The sequence below is a fragment of the Melanostigma gelatinosum genome (genome assembly GCF_949748355.1).
Source record: "Melanostigma gelatinosum genome assembly, chromosome: 5".
NCBI classification, from domain to species: domain Eukaryota; kingdom Metazoa; phylum Chordata; class Actinopteri; order Perciformes; family Zoarcidae; genus Melanostigma; species Melanostigma gelatinosum.
In genome coordinates this window covers 19,740,278-19,758,629 of record NC_136638.1, presented here as the reverse complement: position 1 = coordinate 19,758,629, position 18,352 = coordinate 19,740,278, and the positions used below count along the sequence as shown (strand labels likewise).

Sequence of the window (18,352 nt, the reverse complement as noted above, 5' to 3'; positions counted from 1 at the left end):
GGTTGGAAAATTAAAACACGAAAACATCACACTACGCTTTCTGGTCGATATTTCCATCACCACAAAACCTGATTTCTAATACAAAATAGTTGCATATGAATGTAATGTACAGGTGGGGCTGCTATTAAACAACTGATCTATTGCCAGAATGCGTGTGTCCAGAAGTGCTGATGATGAGTTCCAGCCACTCCAGTTGATGGAGAACATATCTGACAACTGAATAGCTCTGCTTTAAGCTTGCATCACAGCTTTCCTTGAACAGTTTCTAGAATAAATATCTTCAAATGCAGTTTTCAGCCAACAGCAGCATTTCAGAGATACAGTGCACCGGCACAATGTCGTTAAAATAAATGCAAAGCGATTCAATCTTTAAACCCGCCCTCCTTACCGTCAGCGTGGATATCATTAGCTGCGCCTGCTGGCTGCTATTTTGTTCCTGCTGCACACAAACTTCACTCACACACAAGTCTGTGCGTTAAGGAACAGTTTCCAGGGTTTTTAAGAAGCAATGTTGTACATTTTTTAAACTTGGCATCCCCAGAGTGCCACAGGTTACAAGCTACGAATCAAGGTTCATAAATCCATTTAAAAAGCAGCCTCTTAAAAAAGAAATCCACCTTCATCAGGTCAGCTCAGGACTTCCTCCTTGCTGTCCACACTCATAGGCAGTGAGACCTGCTGAGGTGGAACACCGATGCGAGGCCCTGTTTCTAACTCGCTTGTGAAATGAGCTGCAGGATTGGGGAAGAGCAAGACGCGGGTAATCCTATTAACTATTTTCTGCATGTGTGCAGAGGAGATGGTGGTTTGCTGTGCTGGTGTCTTCCTGGTGAATCATCGCTACAGAGACGACAGCCTTGCTAAAGAAGTGAAGAGACTGCCAATCACTAATCTGCTCATTCTGCCCAAGCCATGAGGCAATTATTGGCCCTCGCCATCAGCAGCGGCCTGCTGGCCAGTGAGACAGTCTCCCCGGCCTGCTCTGTTCCAGCCTGTAGCTCCTGTTTATTACCACCAGACCTCGCATTCATCCCCTTTTATCATTTTCACCAAACTTCAATCAACGTCATGTCCAGAGCAACTATTAATCCTGAGCGCGATTTAAAATATAGAATCCGGCAGACCACAAAACCTTTGTGCACGACATGATGTTGAGACCCTGACTTCGCTCACAAGTACTCCACCAGTGACGCTCTGACCCGGATGTGGCCCTCTCTTCAATCTTTAAGTCAGCACTAGGGTGCTTCAGTCCCACCAGGCTCTTTTTAGGTTGTTTTGGATGATGTCGCCAAATAGTGGCTTCTGCAGTGACTTTGGAATATTTTAAATGATTCTCTGAACTTTTGTGTCCTCAAAACCTCCAATAGCTTAACTTAAACTATGAGTTTGGGTTGCTTTCCGATATATTTTTTGTATTTATTTTGCAAAACATTTTTATTCTAATCTGAAGCAAACATACATAAAATTTTCTTGGAGGACTGTTATGACCACCTTCCGTAGTGCCTAATTGACTTTGGAGATAAGTGAAGAAGACGTGTGTGGTGTTCAGCTTCAGTCGAAAATGCATGTGGCACATACTGTACGTGAAAGCGTACAGTATGTGAAAGTGAAAGCTCAGGGTGGTGTGAAGGCTTACAGATAAATGAGTCAGTGATGCCACATGCTCAGTTGAACAGACGAGCTCGCTCCTTCATCTCAGATGAGCTCAAAGCATTTGATCTGTGGTGAGACCATTAGCACTCAGAGTTGGATTGCCACAAGCCCGGCAAAGGTATTATATGTGGACGAATTGATTCGGTTCGCCATTTGTCATCAACTCTATATGATGAGTGTAAGAAAGGAAACTAGACAATGACATTAAAGTGTGCTCTCTTTAGAGCAGCAGTGGGAATCAGACCAGCTAACAATACACTTGAAGAGCATTTTCTGCTCATGTCATCTTTGTCCAATTTGGCAGATAATCTTTTGAAAAAACTGTCATGTCCTCCGCTTCTAACACTGCTAACCTCAACATGGCTTCTAGGAAAGGGTTAATAGGTCCCATATAGCTGTCGTCCCAGAGAGCCTTTTGTGACTTTTGAATATGCAACGAAAAACGGTGATCCCACCCTTAAATGTTTCAGTGTTCTGTGGAGAGACATCATTTGTTGTTGTCAGGGCAGTTTGACACACACAACACGGGGGATTATCTTTAGATGGGATTAACTATAGAGTGCATTTCTAAAAGTATTCCAAAATCCGCAGGTAGTAGTTAATACCACACCTATTTGTCAGAGTGCAGATCTGCACCGTTATGTAGATGACAGAATACAAGTGTGGAAATGATCATCTTGATCAACATCAGTGGGCCACAGAAAAATCTGAAGCCGATGCAATAAAATCCACTTCAACGCTGAAAACTTGACCGCTGAAAAAAGACCTGCGATCTGAGGCGCTCGTGAATCCACCGGCCGACAACTCGCACCAAAGAGTGGAGTCTGTCGCTGCACTGCACTGTGATGAAGTGGAGCAGAGTGACAGAATTGCTGTCAAAGTTCTTTGCTCGCATGAATGTGACATTCATGAACTATCCGCGAGAAATGGACACAGGAAAAGTGATGGTAAAGCGATGTATGTGATGGTGACTATTGGGTGAGATTATATTAATGGCATGAGGCCAAGCAGAGTGGATTTGTCTACATAATGCAACCAACGCAACATGATTCTCTGGTGTTGATACTGGAGGTCCGCTAGACACCGCCATGGCTCTCTCTGTCTCTGCACACTTTCTGTTTGTCACTGCTGCAGGATGGACTGACCGGGCCACAGAGGAGAGAAGAACACTTTACTGTCACAAAGCTGAATAGTTGTCATGGCACATCGTTGTTGTTTTTTTATATATGATTACAACTGGGACCACGACAGAGAAAATATATTAAATCAGTGTATCATGTTATTTGTAGAAGTAACTGGATTATGTTGAATCAGTAATCGGCTTTAGTCGGGTGTACATGTTCAGAGAGCGTGATATGAAAGTGAAGGCCTCATAGTAAACACAAAGCTAATATAATGACGATTATATACATTCAAATGTAATTTTATCAGTCTGGTAAAATTAGTAGAGATAGCTGAGACACTCTGGAACGATACTCTGCAATGATGCGGTCGATGAGACGAAATGCGGGATGTCTCTTTATCTGAATAAGGAGGGCAGTCCGAACTTTCTGCTAACAGCTTGCAGAAAGAAAAAAAAGCTGTGGAGATGGCAGGTGGTTCCGGCTTTAATGGACTGTTTCCCTAAAATAATTTGTGGGGCAGGTGGTTGCCAATGTTGGCAGGGTCAGTACTGATCCCCCCCCCCCCCCCCACCCCCCGTGCAATTCCCTGCTCTTGTGCCATTCAAGGCTCTGATGGAGGACAGCTGGCACCAAGTGACCCTCTCAGTGATGCAGATAATGGACTGCAGCTTTTTTGGAAGGCAGCTTTGGCTTTCTGCTGTGAAAAAAACCCCAAAAAACTAGACCACACTTTGTGTAGCATGCTTTGGTTAAGGTGAAGGATGTTTTTTCTTCTTTTTTTTAATCTCATCTGAGAGTTTTGGAGATGGTGCTGCCCTCGGGCTTAAGTGAGTCAGCAATTTGCATATTTAGCCATTGATTTCCAGCGGGAGATGAGAGCGAAAGGTGCCGTGGAGGTTCATCTTGAAATCAATTATTTTGAGCATATTTTGCCCACTGTATTGTCAGCGCATGCCATCTCTGTCCTGTAACTGCTGTTTGCTTTGCTTTAATTGTGTCTTTATAGGTTTTGTTATTTGTTGGGCAACAAAAAGCATGAATCACATACAAAGAGAAGTTTTTCTAAAAAATCCGGAGAGATGAGATGACATAACTGTTGTCATCTCTAAAATGAAGAAGTTTGATGCAGGGGTTCTTGTGGATTTGATGCATCATACTTAACATAAAAAAGAAGATATTCCTCAAAGCAGGGCTCATTCTGTAATGTACACATATAGCTGAAAAAGTGTTTTTGTCACGGCTGTTTGATCATATTCCTCTTTTGGAGTTGGTGCCGTTCTCTTGGTATAGCTGGTGTAGATGTTCTTATCACAATAGTTCATTATCCATTAATAAATGGCCTCTAAGCTGTTATAATTCTGGAGGATAATAACTCTATGAATGTAAAGAGCACCGAAAGAAAGTTTCCGCACACAGGTTATGTTTAATGTATAGTTGCTTGAGTGCCACCACTGTATGTATTTATAGTAACATAACCTGGAACGTCATCACTTGAAGCAGCGCTGGCAAAATAAGCCAATTAGATTCATTGATTTGTCGTCGGCACCTTAAACAGAGCGGGAACCTGACAACCAGGCGAATTGAATTGTAAATAAACAGGAAGGGTTCGACGGGCAAGCTGCCAAAATGTAGTGCAGCTTGTTATTATATTACACTCGTGTTTATTTATATACCATATACATATATTTGGCCTATAGAAAGTCATAAATGCTGGATTCCAATCAAGTGTATAAAGACAAAGGACTACAGTCTGATTGTTGCGTCTGGAAATACATTTGCTGACGCAATAAAACTGCGTCATTGTTAACCACCATGTGATTCATTCATTGATTGATTTATTTTTGGGGTAATTTAGAAAATTGAGCACCGAGACAAAGGTGCTGTAATGAGTGCACCGGTGCGTAAAGTGCCGTGCACATCTCCCCGGTGGAGATGGAGCGGGTTATAGTCCCGCCAGGTTTCTCTGGCAACCCTGTCTCCGGTCCGTGTCCATGGCGATGGCGAGGCAGTTCACCTCTTTGTTGACTGAGAGGTGAAGGAGCTGATTTCGCGCGCAGCAGGTCATAAACTCGGGCTACGAGACCGAAAGGGTTCCGCGCTCCGTGACCGTATAAGCTACAGTTGTGACGATAATGTGCGCATCGGTATGCGTATAAGGTGCGAGCGAGAAGCACAAAGGGACATTTCCACAGGATGCCAGTGACACGATGGGGTATCACTGTCATCATTTCAGCGTCATAGCCGAATGTTTACTTGTGGTGTTATTACGTCATTCTTATTCTCAATCGGTGACACTGGAGCCTACTGGTCTGCACCGTATTGGTTCTTCGCTTTGCCTAATTGTCTCCGTTTTTTTGTCGATCACAAAGTCCATGCAAGTGAAGCATGTGATCTCAAACCAACACGTCGTGCAGCTTGTAGGCCTATACGGTAGCGCGACCGCTTGGATCTCAAGCAGCAACATCCACATGCACCGCGCTGGAAACTGCTCACCATCCAGGGGCTGCTTTTGTTTTCAGGTTACGCTCAAAGGGTGGCGGGAGTACCGTGTGTGAGGGATGAACGGGTGCATGGTCGCGTTAAAGCCTGGTGTGATTTTAGGGGTAGAGCATGGCTGTGCGTGGGGCTCGCCTCTTACCCTTGGATGCATCCTTGTCTTCTTTAGGCTTCGCCACTTTTCCGCTCATAGATCCCAGTTTGGATGTGTAATTCCCGATCGAGACAATAATCGAAATCCTTTCAATTGCCGACTGGCCTCAATGAAAGCCTTACCACAGGTTCCAGGTGCTGAGATAAGGCTTCTGCGAAGAGAGACATATTCATCAGAAATGTTCCTTTCATGACACAATAACAGCAGCGTTGTGGCGTCAAAGCATGGCTATACACCGAGACAATGGGGGGGGGGGGGGGGGGGCTACTGGAGAAGCAAGGTGTTGATGGAGATGCCAACTGGATATCAGTGTTAACATCCAACTGTTGTCGATCTCCAAACACAGTGGCACGACAGAAGAGCCCACATGGTTTCAATGAACACAAAGAGCAGCATCTCTGCACAGCCTCCCCGTGGTGTCTTTAACATACCTTATCTCCTCCACCACGTTTCCTGCTACATCAATGCACATTGATGAAAGGAAATGCTCCCACTATGAATCCCATCCAAAAAAATCACGACCTGCTGTACTGTGACAAAGGAGAAGAGCAAGCAAAACAAAAAAGCCAAAGAAATGAAGCGCAGGTTGTTGGTCTTCAATCAACGTTGAAAAGAAAGAAAAGAAAAATAGAGGTCAAAACACCGAACCGTCCTGTGTGAAAGCAAACGGGACAGATGTGTCACCCAGTGTAGCTTCAGCGGCCAGGTTTTCTTGTCTGAGGCTCTGCTCCTCTATAAACGCTCGAGAGGCAGAATCAACAGATACTCAACGCGAGCGCGCGCTCCCGCCGTCACAGCGCCAAATTCACACCGTGGACGTTTGCGTCTTTTGACTTCAGCAGCACCGCTGGGATGAGAACGAGCCCCCATTCGCGTGTGCAGACGGCGCGTGCGAGGCTGCGTGCGTCGATGTGGCGGAGAATTAACGCACGAGGAGGTTGTGCCGCACGCTGCACACCATCTTGCTGTTGCTCTCAATCAGTTGCCTTTTGCAGAGCTCTGCGTCATCCCATTCACATACAGCTTGCGCATTTAGCTCTTACATGATGTGAGGGGTCTCCTTTGACTTTATGTAAGATGCGTGAGGCAAGCAAACAACGTTCGCTGGATTTTAAAAGTATTAAAAACAATAATGAGGCTTTTGTAGTTTGTTAAATGTATTAGAAAAACGAAATATTTCAGTAAACTGCCTGCCTGTATCAATCATGTAGGTTCAGTAAGTTTTTATGGTATTGGTTGCATATTATACAGACGACGCAGTGTTATGCAAAACAAGATAACTTAAATCACTGCAACTATAAAGATATAACATGTTGTGAAAATGACAGCTTGGGTTTGGGTTTTTGGAACTGCACACTTAGAAGGTGCTGGAAGTTTAAGACTGCAATTATCCACCTTAACAAAAGTGTCTTATTAGAAAACACTACATTATTAGCTTGTTTTCAAAGTGAATCAACTTGACGCCACAGCACAGAATCATCTATTATAAGAATGTTATTTTTGCCATGGATTCTCTATAGATCTCACATTTTATTGGAACTACTTCCCAACAAAGAAAAAACACATTTTTTTCTGAAAAGACTAATAATTATAATATATATTTCATTTGAAAGCTTGTGGGGGTGCTTACCTTTAAAACCTATAAAGATGAAGCCTAAAAGTTGAACCTCATCCTTCACTTGGACTCGCGTTCAGTTCCAGCTGGTGAGTGAGCGAAGCTTAAAGTCAAAAATCCAAAATGTTTTCAATCCTCGGAATCCACTTCTAGAGTCAGTAATTATAATTCTGAGTATGAATCGTCTCAGCTATCGATCAGGAGTCCCGGTCCAATCCCAGTGTGATTTCTGCAGGTTTTATGTCACATCTCTTTACCCTGCAGGTCTGTAAGCACTCAGTGGCAGCAGAGGAAAAAGACCTGCAGGGTTACAAGATCTACATAGATGCTATTTTTAGAGGAAACATGACGCCTTGCAAACTTTCTTCGCAGGCTCAAATCTTCCTGAGATCACACACTGTGGCCTGTTTGGGCCTTTTCAACGAGTGCTTCAGCCTCAAATGGTCAAATCATTGCCGTTTTAAAAAGGTCAGTCATAGTATTTCTTTCTCTTTAGTCACAAAGACAAATTGAACTCAAATGAAGCTAATTGTAATGCCAGCAGGCTTCCAGTATTTTTCTTCTCTTTATATTGTTGCATTGGGACAGTTTCTGCTGTACGGTATAAGCAACGGGCTATATTATTAACACTGCACTGCGCATAATTTGTATTTATTTTAATCTTCATTTTAAATTGAACAACCTTTAAGCACATACTAACTTTTATTAGCCATTAAAAGTTCATAACACGGTACCCTATATGATATTTTACAGTAGTCTATGTACATTTTATTTTGTATCCCTTGTTATAGGTATCTTTGTAGTATATTTATTTCTTTATATAGCCTAAAACAGATGCGGTCTTCAAACTCTGGTTGTACACTAAACAGGTGTTCACCTCTTTTGTGTCTTTGGCCCTTGACTTGAGCAGTTGAGAAATATTCCTGATAGATTTTCTTCTGGTCCTGGTGGTTATTGCCATAATTCCTTTATGGAGACAGCTGAGTCCTTGTCCATGTGATCTTTATTGTTGTTAAATCATAATTTAATCCCCAAGAAAAAGCTCACCATACTGCTTTCAGTCCCCTCCGTTTAGAGCGCTGGACTCATGGTTATTATTTATGATGCGCTTAAATATTATTATCATGAATGCATTAAATGAGCAATGACTCAAGGAAAATGTTCATTCATATTAAAATGTTGTCTTTTCATCATTATATGTAAGTTGTTGCTGAACTGATGATCTGCATGTATTTCCTCCAATATTTGTAAAATATGTGAATCAAACAGATTAGTTATTTTTACTGGAGGGGGTGTCAGTCAAACCCTTACTTGTCTTCAATATGTGACAGGTTGTGGAAACATATTTCCCTCATGGCCATGGCAAATTATTCAGGAGGAGTGTTGTTGGCAAAAGAGAATGATCGGAACAATATCAGAACGATTGAAAGGTTCAATGAACGACTGAATACGTGGACATTTTGCAAACAGATTTTTATAGATGGTGAAGTTATTTGGTCCTCCCCCTGATAGCACCTTGTACTTTATCCATGTCTTTAATCAGATTCTATTTTCAAAGCTGAACGTTTATATTCATCAAGGCAGTCAGTTCAAAATCAATTCCAAATGGCATGGATAACAGCCACTCAGCCCTCTGCACACGGAGCTGACTTCTAAATCAGTTGCACGGGTTGACAGACTAACACCGGACCAATCACGGAGGAGCTGGTTGATTTGTAACTGAGCTGGACTGAAAATCACCCACGGTGATATTCATGGAGGAGCCCGTATGGATGCTGGGAGGAATTAATCCTCAAAATCATTCTTTGGGACCGGCGGTGAGGTGTTGGAGGGTGATTAACGCGCCAATATTGTGCAGCAGGGTTACTCGTCTGCGACTGTTTGTTGGTGTTAGCCTGATTCAAGCTCTGAGTGTGGCTGATAAGGTAATCAGGCCGGGCCTGTTACAGGGCTGCTGATGACTGTGGATACAAGCAGGAGGTCGAGGGCTGTTTGTGGAATATGTGTCATGCATTTTATGTAATGTGGGATTTATCACAAACAATCTTCTGTCTATCACTCAAAATGTTCCAAAAGTTATATGAATCATTACAACTTGTGATATTTGCTCTTATCAGAGAGGTGCAGGTTCACTCATTTTAGATTTACTGAGTAAATAGTCAACATGGAAAGTATATATATAAAAAAATGAATTTAATTTACTTACTTTTTATAGTAAATGCTATATCTAGCTATGTTGTCATCATAAATGAATATATTGAATAATGGATGCACATGCCGCATGGTTAAAGTAGATGATTGTAAAGTAAAGTCCATGCAAGTGTTGGTGACTTTTAGTCTGCGTGTTTATGTGCGATGGGCTTGCACATAAAAATGATACATTCCATCAAACACCACTTGCAGGACTATTGCACCTGCTCGTTTATCTCGGAGCGTGAAAGAGCTGAGGCGCATTGACCTCAGTTCCTCGGGTCAAAATGCGGTCAGCAAGTTATTTCAAAAGGTGTGACAGGACGTCATATTTCTGTCACGTCTCCCTATAACACACCACATAATTGACTTGGTCGCTCCTCCGATTGCATTTCTATACCTCTCATGTCACAGAGCCAGGCCGTACTCAGCGGTGGGACGGATGATCTGCATGTATTTGGTGCAGCTTCCTCTGGAGATGGTCTTCATCAGTCCACTAGCAGGTGAGTTATAGCAACCGAGGCATGTTTTACTAAAGAGTGGAAAGCTCTGTCAAATGTAGACAAAAGTCATTTTTTGACATTCAGCAGAAAAACTGTGAGCTTTGCGGGCACGTTTTGACTCGGAGGGATGGGAGCTCCACTTTTCATTCACGGTGGCTGAACATCGGCAAGCCGCCGGCGTGTGACAGCTCGGCTGCATCACGGCTCACAGAACCAGGAGTAGACGAGAGCGCTCATCTCTGAGGAACTCATAATAGTGTGTTTCTGGGTCACTATTGTCAGGCTTAAGCATGGCTCTGTAAATATACTCGTGTAAACCCAGGCACCAGATTTTTTTTTTTTTCCTCTTCATTTGTCCCACACCTGAACATGTGCTTCCTTCAAAGAAAACAAACCATTTCTGGGTCACTGACCCATTTACTACTTATTAAACCAGTAGCCTTACCTGGTTTAATAAGTTTAAAACAGAATCACACCAGGACTGAAAAACTGTATTTGAGTACTGAGATTGTTTTTGATCAATCAAGTTACTTCACTTTATACTCGAGTAAAGTATTTGTGAAAGTGTTCCATACCATACAGGAAGTGACCATAATCAATAAATCAAAGAAATATGACATTTTGTATTCTAAAAAGAATATATTTGTATAATGTTAACATCCATTGCCAGCAATGCATCATGGGTTTATATCCTTATCTTTTTACATTGTCCTGGCAGGATTTCATCTGAAAGGCTGTGAGCCTGTAAATCCAAACATTATCCGTCTTCTGCCAAATATCAAACCAATTGTTAAGATGTTGAACATCAGGTTTTTAAAATGACAGAAATGACTGTTCTAATTAACGGAGCGAGACTCTCAAATATCACATTAATGTCAGTGACTTCATGTGGAGTAGGCGGTGGTGGAGCAGCGCTTTGAGGCCCGCAGTGCTTCTTTTTACAGCTCACATCATTGGAGCTCCCTCTGGGTATTACTGTACACGCTGTAGTGAGAAACGCCCAGTGAAGCAAGTGTTCGTACATTTCTCTTTCATCTTCATAGTTATGTCATTGGATTTTATCATAGAAATGTTACGGAGAAGTCAGAGTATTCTATGTCAACAAAAAAGTCATAAAAATGTCATTGTATGAGAAATGTGTTTTTTATGTTAAAGGTATGGTATGTCATAGAAAGTGTTACAGAAACTAGTAGTGTAGCATGAAAGATGCATTCAAAATAGTCAACCTATAACTTAGTAATATTGTTCTATATGACTAAAATTCAACAAAAAGTTGTAGTTATATTTGTTAAAAATGTGCCAAACAAAGGTCAAATATTTTAAAAAGTACATGTATTATACTATATAATATAGTATATACTATATATTATGTCATTAATGCAAAATAGTCAAAGTATAGAATGCAGAAAAAAAGTCATAAAAAGTCGTATTATAATTGATCACGAAAAAGTAAAAGATTCATAGAATAGTATGTCATAAAAAGTCAGAGTATAGTACATATGTCATTAAAAAGTTGAATGTGTTTTATTTTTGTAAATGGGGTTTTTCTTTTGGTAATGCAGTTATCATAATGTAGGATCTCTGCAAAGTACGGTCTAGACCTGTTCTGTATGAAAAGTGTCTTCAGAAAACCTATGTTTTGATTTGAAGCTGTATAAATAAACTGAAAAATGTGTTTATATTCAGATCATTGATTGAGCATGAATAAATAAAGTCTAACTGTGGGCTTGTCGTCGTACAGATCCTCACGCTGCCACGCTGCACTCTGCAAACATTTCTGATTCACAACTCCAGAAGAAGGTTTAACACAGGCCCTCTGCAAATGACTCTGCAGCCCCAGTGAGAGGCCGAGGACTGGGTTGCCTGCAACCCGGGAGGTTCTGCACGGTAACAATCAATAGCACTGAGCAAGCAGAGTCTTCTGCAAGGCCCCGACTCGATCCCACACTATAGTGACTAATCGAAGTGGAGCCGACACACATACTCCCCAGCTGTGCACTGCTGCCAAAGAAAGAGAGAAGACAGACATGTCAGTCAGGGTGATCTTCATAAATCAATAAGTCAGTCACAGAGAAATTGACTTCCTTCTATCCATCCATGCACCCACACCGTCCATCTAAAGTCATCACCTCAGTGATAATAGCAAAAACAAGCTGCTAATTCACTCCCCGTCATGTTCAGTATCCAGTAAACTAGGCTGAGAGACGAGGTGGAAAGCATTCTCCACAAGGCTCAGCAACAGACTTACATTTAGACATATAACTCAACCAGGGCAGTGCAGAGATGCACACAGATGTTTTGGACTGTAGTTGGAATGAGTTTATTCTGACACTCATCCTGGCTGGACATGATGGAGAAGCTCTTGTATTGAGCAGACAGTGTTAATTACTCAAGTTAATTAATTATTCAGCCTGTGAAACGATTCAATGAAATATAAATGCCTCCGGTCAATAGTTGCTAACACTGGAGAAGACTTTGGACTCCCTCTGGGGGGATTTCATTGCCAGTGATGGGTTGCATCTTATATACGGACCAACGGAGTTCAATCTTGAGTTGCCACGCTGAGTCAGCACCAGCTTCACATCATTCTTGACCACTACATCATCAGCTCGGGTATTGATTCGCCACTGACAACAAAAAGTGTCCAATATTGTTTTCCTTTTACATTAATGTGTTACTGTCTTGGGAGTCACAATTAGTTTTTAAGTGCATTCGTTTTGTGCATTAGTTTAGTTTGTGCTTTACCAAGTTCAATAAGGGAGAAAATAAATACATACGTACATCAATTATTGAAAAAACCTTGAATGAACTATGTCTTTCCTCACTGCCTCTGACAGTAGACGTTTTAGTTCAATAAGGCCATTCTTCAAACATACATTTGTTTATCTTTTCCTCTGCACTCTTGGTAATGTATTCTTACTGAGATCTCTGCCTTACTGTGTTCTGTTGAATGACTGAGTGTGAGCGCCATCCTGTGGGCAAAGGTTTGACGTGCATATTATCTGGGCACAGGAAAGGGTTGGACAAGATGCATTTCATGAAAAACAAGACTTCGGTTAACGTCAAATGTTGATTTATGTTTATGTCGTTCCACAAAATGCGAGTTCAATGCAAGCAATCAAGATATTTGCACAGTTAACAAAGCTGCAATGCCCACAGTCACAGAGAAGCAACATGAAGAATAGATAAATGCAGTGGCGGCTGGTGGAAAATGTTCTAGGTTGGGCCATCCTATCAATTTCAGCAAACATCCCAGTATGATTTAATGCAAAAAAAAATGTAAGTATCAAACACGCATTATTACTTGGCAGTTAAATATTTAACATGTATTCCAACGCGAAAACAATCAGTAAATAACACTTATATAATATAATATAACATGTTCATTTATTGAGATGCCCCTATGGACCTTGTTATAGGAGGTAAAGATCAGGAGAAGTAAACATGAAGTGTAATGATGAATACTGATGTTAAATTAAGCTATGATGAGTTTTCACTGTTAATTTAACATCTCTATTACATGTTGATGCCTCCATGACCAAGTTAAGCAGATGAGACTGAGGACAGCTATGTAGAAGAAAAGATGTTGACTTTGCATAATATGTCGCTTGACCGAGTTCTCCATGTGTGTCCTGGTGTTCTCATGTTTCCTTATCTCCTCATCCCTCACTCCCTACCCTGGTGTTCTCATGTTTCCTTACCTCCTCATCCCTCACTCCCGTAACTGTCCGTGCTGGATCCGTCCCCGTTGTTTTAAAAAGCTAAATAAATTATTAGCATGACGTCATCCAGCTAGCCAAACCTGTCTGGTGTACAGCTAGTACAGAAGCTCCGCATGTACTGCTTCCCTTTCCCGCGAGTCTGCTGTCTGATTGTGAGGTCAGGCTGATCTGATATCAGCTCTTTGGCTGCAGAATCTCCGCCAAAGTTCTCCTCTCAAACGGGTCTTGGAGGAGGAGTGCTCGCGCTGGCGCGGGCGCCTGTAGAGACTTCTCCTGATGAGAACGCGCAGCGAGGGGGGCCTGATCGTTCTGGCCCACAGCTGAATCTATTTGAGGGTGCTGATTGGCTAAATTGTATGTCACTCATTTATATCTTGAATCAGCAATTGGCTAAACTGCTTCATAGACCCGCCTCTTTTGGGCCAAAACGATGAGGCCCCCCAAGCTGCGCGTTCTCAAAGTGTCGTGCACACAGACAGAGACATATATTTTGCGCAGATATCATATTTTACACACATTACTGGGTACATTCCATTGTTCAAAAACACAAATATTGACAATTTGTAAAATTTATGATTATTATAATTCTTTTTTTTTGTGGGGCCATGCCCCATGGCCCTCTATTGACCAGCCGCCACTGGATAAATGTAATACAACAAACAAAACCAAAGTGTATATTATAGATAAAGTGTGGATTTAAAGAAAGAAAAGGGGTATCAAAAACATATTGAATTCTGTGCAGTCATTTTCTTAATGCGTTGACGTTTCTTTTCTCTTTTAAAGTTGTTGAAATACAATATCGTAATAAAATACATCGAAAAAACACAAAGGTGGCAAACAAATCAGTTTACTTTTCTCTATTTTAAATCTCATTTGTTCAATATAATGCTTTGTAAAGCTTCAAGTTGACTAAAGCTTGAGTTCTTTATGTAAATAGGTAATCCAGTTGTCATAACTAAATATCAATATTTCATGTGTTTGGTTTATACACACATGACTTGGCAGCATGGACCTCCTGTCTGTCTGTCTCTCTCTATCATAGTCATTCAGGTCTTATCTTTAGAGCCCCCCCCCTCCCATTTCAAAATAAAAGCTCCAGAGTGATTTCTAACTGGAATGCTTGTGATGAAGCCTGACATTTAACAGTATGTCTATAAAAGTAATGATGAGTTTATGGCTACCTTTGGGCAGATCACACCTCATTGTGTGGTCTTTTCAGAAGAAGTTAACTGGTAAATACAGGTCTACTCGTTGGGATGTTCTGTGAGTTAGTGGTCTGCTCTGGTATCCCCAATGTTTCTTCATTTACATATAAATCTCGGTGCACGTGGATGTTGACACACTGGTGTTTTTGGACAGGATGTACAAATAGAGCTCTGTACTTTGGAGTGATGGTCCAGTGTCTGTTTGTGTCGGGATACCAGAGAATGGCACTAGTTTCTTTGTCCTACTTATGTTTGCTGCTTTTGGACTTTCAGCTGGGCCATGGAGGTATTTTATGTTTAATCTCTATGATGCTCGTGAATAATTTCTCTCTTACTTGAGGTTTGTTTTAGTTGTGCAGTCTTACTTTTAGAGCGTTGTGAGTACATGTGGCAGGTGGAGTATCGTCCTTTTTATTTACTTTATTTTGGAAGAAGAGAATATCTCTGCACTGTACATGTTTGTTGTGGTGGTGAGTGAGTAGAGGACATTTTCTTAAACTCTAACTATGTTTTCCTTCTGCCCGCTGTAGCTCCAGCCTCAGGCCCGGTGTTCCTGTCCGGTCAGGCAGCCGCCATCGTTCTGAGGAGACACAAGCGCTACAACACTGGTGTGTTTGAGGAGGTGCTGGAAGGCAACTTGGAGAGAGAGTGTATAAAGGAAGTGTGTGACCTGGAAGAGGCCAGGGAGTTTTTTGAGAATGATGAAAAGACGGTGGGTAATTATTTATTTATTTTTTCATTTACATATTCTTGTTTTAATGGCTGTACTCACCGGAGACTTTCCTCTTTATTTTAGATGGAGTTCTGGGCGGGATATGTAGGTAAGAACGTCTTTAATAACAGACTTCTCCCAAAATGTCACAGTGGTGACTGTTTGTTTGTTGTGTCTGTTGTGATGACGGTCCGTGACTGTATAGCTGTAAAACCTTAGACGTTCTGTCAGCATGTTTCTCTTTTTACTTTCCTCCCTGAGTAAACGTTGCTTTATAAAAGTACTAATGAGATGACTGTCTGCTGTCTCTGAGGTCTGTGTCTGGATTTCTTTAGATGGGAATCAATGTGAATCCAGCCCATGTCTGAACCAAGGGTCATGCAAAGACCACCTCGGCTACTATACCTGCACATGTCCGTCTGGCTTCACTGGCCGGACCTGTGAGATTGGTAAGTGAAAGCTCTGTGGCTCGATTTAAAAATGTGATCCAAAGAAATTCCATTTTTATGTTACATGATCCGATGTTTCTAAGAATATGAGATCAGAGCTGATCAGATAGTCTCAAAGGATAAACAGCCAGACACCATTTTCCCCTTTCTTCTGTTTCTAAATGAAATCAATGGCTTGCAGCGTCAGTCTGGTTTTAGGTCCCAAAATTAGATTGTTTGTCTTTATGGATATTCTAAAAACAGCAGTCAAAGTGCCCTCTCTGTGAGTAGTGACTGCATTTACCTGACAGTGTAATAGGTGCACTTAAAGGATAGATTCACAATTAAAATAGTCGTTATGAACATTGAAACAAGTTGTAATCATTCCTCCGGTCCGTGCTGGCCATCAAGAGATCCCTTTCTAATGCACTCGGTGTGATCGGGGACGAACTCTACAACCCTTGTTCTGTGCAAAAATGCATGTTTGACACTTAAAAAACATAAAATATACAGAAGTTACTGTATTGTATATATGTAATAAGAGTGGTAACAGATGGGTTTGTTTCTCCTCAGTGATAACAAAAAGGTGTGATGTGCACAACGGGGACTGTATGCACTTCTGTGAATCGATGAGAACCTTTGGAGCAAAATGCTCCTGTGCGAGAGGATACAGGCTGCTGCAGGACGGACTTAGCTGTGAACCAGAAGGTATTTAGTTTATATTCAGAATTGATTCCCTCCTAACTCCTGACTCTTAAATTCCACAATGTGACTCCTCCTTTCTCACACCACCAGCTGAATTTCCGTGTGGCAGAACTGCCCTGACAGAGGTAAGTGCGGTATCCACGAGGTCTCTGTTCGGCCGTGGGAATGCAAGCCTGCAGAACACCACTTCACTGACCAGCATCAACACTACCACACCCCCTCACTCAACTCCAGCCGGTACACCAGTGCCTTTTACTGCTGCAAATGACTCTTCTGGAGAAAACCGAGCTCGAACGAAAATGTCCCGGCGGGTTTACCGTGACGCTGAGGTGCCAACTGAGGAGCCGCCTGGGCCTTTTAAACGCATTGTAGGTGGTGAGGTGGTAATCCCAGGAGAGATCCCATGGCAGGTACTGTATGGAAGTACAAGTATTTGATGCATGTAAGGCTTTGCTACAATACAAGAGGGAGAAGAACAGCAGCATGTTCACTCGCTCGTAGCTCTTCACAGCTGTTTTCTCTCTTTTTTGTTGTACTCAGATAGCCTTGGTGGAGCGAGCCAGCGGCCTGTTGTTTTGTGGGGGCTCCATTCTCAGTGAACGGTGGGTCGTCACTGCTGCTCATTGCCTGGTGGAGGGAGCAGGCTCCTTCCTCATCAGAGTAGGTAAGCTTCTAAGTTGTGAAGATTTGCTGCTTGTCCTATTTGATAATAAAACAGACATCTTTGCGTTTCGGACTGTTGCTCTGTCAAAACAGGCAATTTCAAGACCATCTTTTTTTGTTCTGGGCCTTTTTTAACATAACACTTTATAGACAAATTGATTCATTGAAAAATGATCTGCAAATTAATTGATGATCAAAGATTATAGTTATTGCAGCCCTCGTGTAAAGTTTTGTGTATTGTAGTCCTTGAAATAATTCTAAATTTCATGTATTTTATTACACTTACAAGGCAAATTATCTTGCCGTCTCCTTTTAGACATCCACTGCATATCTTTTATTTAAGTACCGGTACATGTATAAAGGGATTCAGTCATGTCTAATTTCTCCACCCCTGCAGGGGAGCATAACATCAACATCAACGAGGACACAGAGCAGGACTATGAAGTGTTGGAGCAGCACATACACCCACGCTACAATGGCAGTGTGAGCTTGTACAACCATGACATCGCCTTGCTCTACCTCAAAAGCCCCATCGTCTTCTCCACAACAGTCCGACCCATCTGCATAGGGCCCAAGGCTTTCACCGAGGCCCTAGTGAAGGAGTCTTCCCCGGCCACGGTCAGCGGCTGGGGCCGAACGCGCTTCCTCGGATTCACAGCCGACACTTTGCAGAAAGTCCAGGTTCCCTTCACAGATCGCACCGAGTGTAAGCGGAGCAGCAGCGACAGGATCACTTCAGTCATGTTCTGTGCAGGATACGATAATGAGGCCAAGGATGCCTGTCAGGGGGACAGTGGAGGGCCGCACACTAACAGTATTCATGACACGTGGTTCCTCACAGGCATCGTGAGCTGGGGGGAAGAATGTGCAAAGCAAGGGAAATATGGCGTGTACACCCGGGTGTCCCTTTATTATCACTGGATAAACCATGTTATGGGATTAACTAAACACAGGCTGGCATTTGATGTGGAAGACCCTGAGATTTAAAGATGATCGATTTTAAGAATAGATCGGGATAACGAATGCTCAAATCTTTTTTCTTCTGCTTGACTACTAAATTCCATCAAACCAATTATCTACAGGAGCCGTCTCCATCGTGAATAATGCTCTTGAAAAAAAAGATACTCATGATGTGATATGTCTTTACCGTATGAAATAAATATCATGTCCTACCTACAATGC

The 18,352-nt window shown here is 42.0% G+C and overlaps 2 protein-coding genes across 5 annotated transcripts in view; one reads left to right on the top strand and one right to left on the bottom strand.

Moving 5' to 3' along the window:
- Positions 1–7,293, bottom strand: part of fgf13a (fibroblast growth factor 13a) — a 75,602-nt gene extending 68,309 nt beyond the window's left edge. The window contains exons 1-3 of one of the 4 annotated variants that reach the window (XM_079268796.1): positions 7,058–7,293; positions 5,859–5,957; positions 5,416–5,578 (exon numbers count right to left, since the gene is read on the bottom strand). In XM_079268796.1, coding sequence (XP_079124922.1) covers positions 5,416–5,464 — 49 coding nt within the window. In that variant the 5' untranslated portion in view covers positions 5,465–5,578; positions 5,859–5,957; positions 7,058–7,293. The remainder of the gene's footprint in view (positions 1–5,415; positions 5,579–5,858; positions 5,958–7,057) is intronic. The other 3 variants (XM_079268794.1, XM_079268795.1, XM_079268798.1) reach the window with 3 other exon arrangements.
- Positions 7,294–14,884: 7,591 nt separating this feature from the next.
- f9a (coagulation factor IXa) lies at positions 14,885–18,157 on the top strand (the record flags this gene model as incomplete). The annotated part of the gene is made up of 8 exons (XM_079269205.1): positions 14,885–14,948; positions 15,193–15,374; positions 15,459–15,483; positions 15,710–15,823; positions 16,376–16,510; positions 16,598–16,917; positions 17,048–17,171; positions 17,568–18,157. The coding sequence occupies 8 exons, from the start codon at positions 14,885–14,887 to the stop codon at positions 18,155–18,157; spliced, it is 1,554 nt and encodes a 517-aa protein (XP_079125331.1).
- Between the last annotated feature and the right edge of the window lie 195 nt (positions 18,158–18,352).